Source organism: Myotis davidii, unplaced genomic scaffold (genome assembly GCF_000327345.1).
Source record: "Myotis davidii unplaced genomic scaffold, ASM32734v1 scaffold544, whole genome shotgun sequence".
Taxonomy (NCBI): domain Eukaryota; kingdom Metazoa; phylum Chordata; class Mammalia; order Chiroptera; family Vespertilionidae; genus Myotis; species Myotis davidii.
Genome location: NW_006297018.1, coordinates 2936741 through 2942074, shown reverse-complemented (window position 1 = coordinate 2942074; position 5334 = coordinate 2936741). Strand labels below are relative to the sequence as shown.

General features: G+C 35.7%; 1 protein-coding gene across 1 annotated transcript in view; it reads left to right on the top strand.

Moving 5' to 3' along the window:
* FAM208B (family with sequence similarity 208 member B) overlaps positions 1-5334 on the top strand; it is a 98119-nt gene that overhangs the window by 56513 nt on the left and 36272 nt on the right. The window contains 2 exon segments of the mRNA XM_006772625.2: positions 3200-3272; positions 3371-3433. Of these exon segments, the coding sequence (XP_006772688.2) occupies positions 3200-3272; positions 3371-3433 (136 nt within the window).

Sequence of the window (5334 nt, the reverse complement as noted above, 5' to 3'; positions counted from 1 at the left end):
TTGCTAGGGACTTGCCCGGCACTTGCTCTCTACCTCTTTTTGTTATCTTACTTCTATCATTGACAGTCCCTCTAGGTTGTGGGCTGCTTGCCTGTGTTCCTGAGAAGCATCTACGGTACCAGTCTATAGAGTGTGTTTTCTTTAGTGAATTACCGGTATGTTTACCGGTAATAAACTTGCACTGTTTTATGTATATGTTTGATTACATACAGCCTTGTGACAGTTTTCCTGCATGTCATAAGCATTTGAATATAAATTAAAATGTTAAAATCAAATCTGATATTGTTTTACCTTTTATTTGGTGTGTGGAAGGTGTGCGGAAGAGGGGGTAGTCTTATACGGCGAGTATATAACAAACTCTGTATTTTGAGTGGAAATGTTAGGGGGTCGTCTTATACACCGGCAAATACGGTACTTGAAGTTACAAGTAACAGAAACCTAAGCTGGATTAAACAATAAAGGGACTTAATAGGCTTAACTTTTCAATTCTAGGTGTTAAGAGGGAGGGGAGTGAGAGGAGAGGAGGAAGTGGGGAATGGAGAGGTAGAGAGAGAGAAGGAGGGGGGAGGAGGAAGATAGAACGGGAAGGAGAGGAAGGCGGGGAGAGAAATCTCTGCACATCTCTCAGTCAGTAAGTGCAAAGGGAATGGCCTGCACTGATTAGCTCAGACCATTCAGAACTCACTTACCAGAACTGGGTATGAGGTTAGTTCCACCCAATCTACAGAGAGTGGTGCTCCACAGCAAAATGTTAGAATCGGTGACATTGGATGCTGAATGGATAACTAACTACTATAGGATTGTAGGCTATGGTTTTTAAAGTACCATAGTCCATTTTATATTTGGAAATTAAAAGGAATAAAGTCCAAAGATACTTTCAAAAAATGCATTCATGAAGGGACTACTTGTGAGTGCTTATAGCAGGGGTGGGGAACCTTTTTTCTGCCAAGGGCCTTTTGGATATAACATCATTCGAGGGCCATACAAAATTTATCAACTTAAAAATTAGCTTGTTATATTTGGTCATACATTTATTTAACTCACCCCTAATGCCTTGGGAGGGCCAGCCCAAATGATTTCTTGGACCTTATATGGTCCTCGGGCCAGATGTTCCCCACCTCTGACTTAAACAGACAGTCCTTGGGTTACGGGTTACGTTGGACTCGACATACGTCATTTCGTGGTTATTTCGCCATCTCCCATTTATTAAAAAAAAAAAAAAAAGGTCTGTCATTTCTATATATGTACATATGTGCTCTATATTTTTTATTATTTACTTACCACAAGTAAAGGTCAGGAATTGTTATCTTTCTTTTAAATATTTTTACTGTATCACTTCATTACTGCTGTGTATGTGCTCCATGTGAGTGACGTAGGTGCTTATGTAGGTGGGTTCTGACTTATGGCGAAAATCGCTTTATGTCACACTGTAGGACCAGATCTCCAATGTAACCCGAGGACCTGCTGTAGTATTGAAACCCATATTGGTGCAGAACTTGGCTTTCATTGAAACCCGTTTAGTAATAATAATTAGTTATGGGAATTACATATCACTTTAAGTTCTTTTTCCTCAGTACTCCATGCTTTTCTTGCTTCATATACTGCATATTTTTATTCTATTTGCACACATTTTTGGAAGATAGAAATGTATGGTTTTAAGTAAATAGGGATTTTATTTTTCATCTATTTTACAAAACTAACATGCAGAACAATGTAGAGGCTAATTTGTCACTTTCACTTGCTACATCAATCGAAAATGAAACAAGAGTTCTACCTCTTTGCAACTTAATAGATATCAAAGCTATGGGTATATGTAGTTATTCGTATATGTATTCGGTAATTCTTGAGTGCTTACTAGGTGCCAGAAGCAAAAAGAGAAAATAGTCCCTACCATCAAGGAACTTAAAAAGACTGTGAAAAGACAGAAATGTCAACTATCAAATGCATAAGGGCAGTAATAGAAGATTATAGAAACTTGCAATAGTGAATTGTCAGTGTCATAACTTAGTTCTAATATAATTAGAAAATAAGTCTTTTTTCATACTTGAAGTGTTTATTGATTAATTTATCAATTTGCCATATTTTTAGGCTTCTAACCTATCAGTTTTTTCAATAGAATGTTTTATTTTATAAAACAATGTATTTTTAGTTTGGTGTGTTGGGGTTTTTTTTTTAACTTAAAAAATTGCATGAGCATTGGCTTTAGAAATGATGCATAATGAAAAAGAGAAACTGTTATTTTTATAATTTAGAATGATAGCTTTTAGATAACTTGCCCTGACCTGGGCACAAAATTTCCCCAATTTTAAACATTAAAATTTTAAAGGTTGTTCGTTTGGGAGTTTTTTTTTGTTTTGTTTTAGATCAAGATTCCACTGAAGACTGTGGTGGAGGGGAGAAAAGAGAAAAAATTATTTTCATCTGCATGTTTTCATTGCTGCATAAGCTAATTATGTTATTTTCTATTATTTTTTATCTCTCAGATGCTGTAGAAAGGATTCTTTTATTACATAGAATCTTCCAGTCTTCCTAGTTCTGGGGTTCTATGACATGTTATATATAAACATGAGCTTAAGATGCTAATCATAGGCCTGATTTTCCTTACATTTGTAGTAGCTAAATGGTAACAGATTGATTATTTAGGCAGCAGTATGAAATATCAAGCAACTCAATAAAAAAATGACATTACTCTTTTTTGATAGGTTTATTATGTAGTTGAAAACTATCCTAAAATTAACCCTTAATGTTCTAGTTACTATATGTAGTCCTAACAGGGCCAAGATTAATTGAGTGTTAAGGAACTTGCAGTTTCTGATACTAAAGGCAAAATTGTCCTGATTCTCATAAACCAGCGGTTCTCAACCTGTGGATCGAGACCCCTTTGGGGGTCGAACGACCCTTTCACAGGGGTCGCCTAAGACCATCGGAAAACACATATATAATTACATATTGTTTTTGTGATTAATCACTATACTTTAATTATGTTCAATTTGTAACAATGAAATTGGGGGTCACCACAACACGAAGAACTGTATTAAAGGATCATGACATTAGGAAGGTTGAGAACCACTGTCATAAACACTAACATTTCAAATTTTTTGCATATTTGTTTATTTTTCATGAGCTCAAAATTTACTGAATTAGTAGTGTGGTAGAGTGAGGGGAGGAATTTAATCTTTTTATTTTTTTAATATTTAAGGCACTCATCAAATGCTTAGAAAATCGGGAGGTTTTCATTTTACTTACATCATCAGCGTTAATTTCAGAAACAAGTAAGGACAACTTTTTTAAAATACTGTTTTTTTGAATGTTTACTTTTATTTTATAAGGTCAGCAACCTAACTTTCCTTCTGATTTTCATCCTATATAGATTTTGGAGATGAGCAGATGGCTCTACATGGATTACATTTATTCCATTCATCCCTGTCAGCAGGTAAGGGCGCAGTGACTTCTAGTTTACTAAATCTGTCACATATTTTTCCATCCTCATAATGCTTAACCTCTCAACCCTGGTAACTAATGTAGTTTATTTCTTTCAATAACTCTTTCTTTAATCTCCCTGGTTGGTTCTTCTTTATCCCCTTTTCAGGTTTAGCCTTCCCTCTAAGCTTCACACCCAGATATCCACCTGTTTATTGACTTTTTCACTTAAGATGTCTCACATGTTCCTCAAATTCAGCATTACTCAAAACTGAATATTTGGTATTGAACAATAATAGGAGAATAATACTGTAATAACTATATGGTGAAAGATAGTAAACTTAATGGTGATTGCTTTGCAAGGTATATAAATGTTGAATCACTGTGATGTATACCTGAAACTAATATAATAATCACATGTCAACTATAATTAAAATTTAATTTAAAAATCATCTTAAAAACCTGCAACTTGGCCTGTATGGCTCAGTGGTTGAGCATCGGCCTGTGAACCAGGTCACAGTTCGATTCCAATCCAGGGCACATGCCAGGGTTGCACTCGATCCCAGTGTGGGGTGTGCAGGAAGCAGCCAATCAGTGATTCTCATCATTGATGTTTCTATCTCTCTCTCTCTCCCTCTCCCTTTCTCTCTGAAATCAATAAAAAATATATATATTTTAAAAAACTGCAATAGCGAAGAGATAATTTTTATAGTAGTCTATCAACTAAGTAGGACTCAAGGTCTGCACAGTTACAGTTCTCTGTCTGGACTACTTTTCTCCTCCCCTTTTATTGGGTGGTGTTTACCCCCATAGGGCAAAAGATATTACTCAGACAACATATAAACAGATATATTGTTTATCTGTAGTATTAAAATTTGGGGGATAATGAATAAAATCAGGTAAAGCTCTAATCTAGTCCAGTCTGTTACTCAAGTCTGTCAGGTGTCAGTTTAAATATCACTGTTGATTCCCATCATCATTCTCACCTCAGTGAGAACCCCAGGCTTATCAATTGAATTTAAATATTTGTTTGTATATGACTTAATGCCTGCCTTTCCTGTATTCTACTGTATGCCTGTGGCTTAGCAGTGCCAGGCACATAAAAAATACTGTTTGCTGAACAATAAAGTAAATGAGTCATTTGTTTTTGTCATATGAGGAAATTTTCCTTCTTATTTTATAATCACATTCTATGTGTTTAAACATAAAATTGTGTATAGCACTTATAAAGCTATAACCAATCAAAAAGTGTTTTTAAAGTTGATTTTTTTTTAATCTTTATTGTTCAGATTCTTACAGATGTCCTTCTTTTTCCCCCCGTAACTCCCCTCCACCCAGTTCCCACCTCACCCCAGGCCCTCTCCACCTCACTGTCCGCATCCATAGGTACTGCATACATGCATGTAAGATCTTTGTCCAATCTCTTCCCACACCCCTTTCCCCCCGAGAATTGTCAGTCCACTCTCTTTCCATGCCCCTGATTCTATTACATTCACCAGTTTATTCTTTCATCAGATTTTTTATTCATTTGATTTTTAGATTCACTTGTTGATAGACATGTATTCGTTGTCACTTCATTGTTCATAATTTTTTATCTTTACCTTTTTCTTCTTCCTCCTCTTCTTAAAGAATACCCTTTAGCATTTCATATCATACTGGTTTGGTAGTGATGAACTCCTTTAGCTTTTTCTTATCTGTGAAGCTCTTTATCTGACCTTCAATTCTGAATGATAGCTTTGCTGGATAGAGTAATCTTGGTTGTAGGTTCTTGCTATTCATCACTTTGTATATTTCTTGCCACTCTCTTGTGGCCTGCATGGTTTCTATTGAGAAATCAGCTGACAGTCGTATGGGTACTCCCTTGTAGGTAACTGACTGTCTTTATCTTGCTGCTTTTACGATTCTATCTTTGTC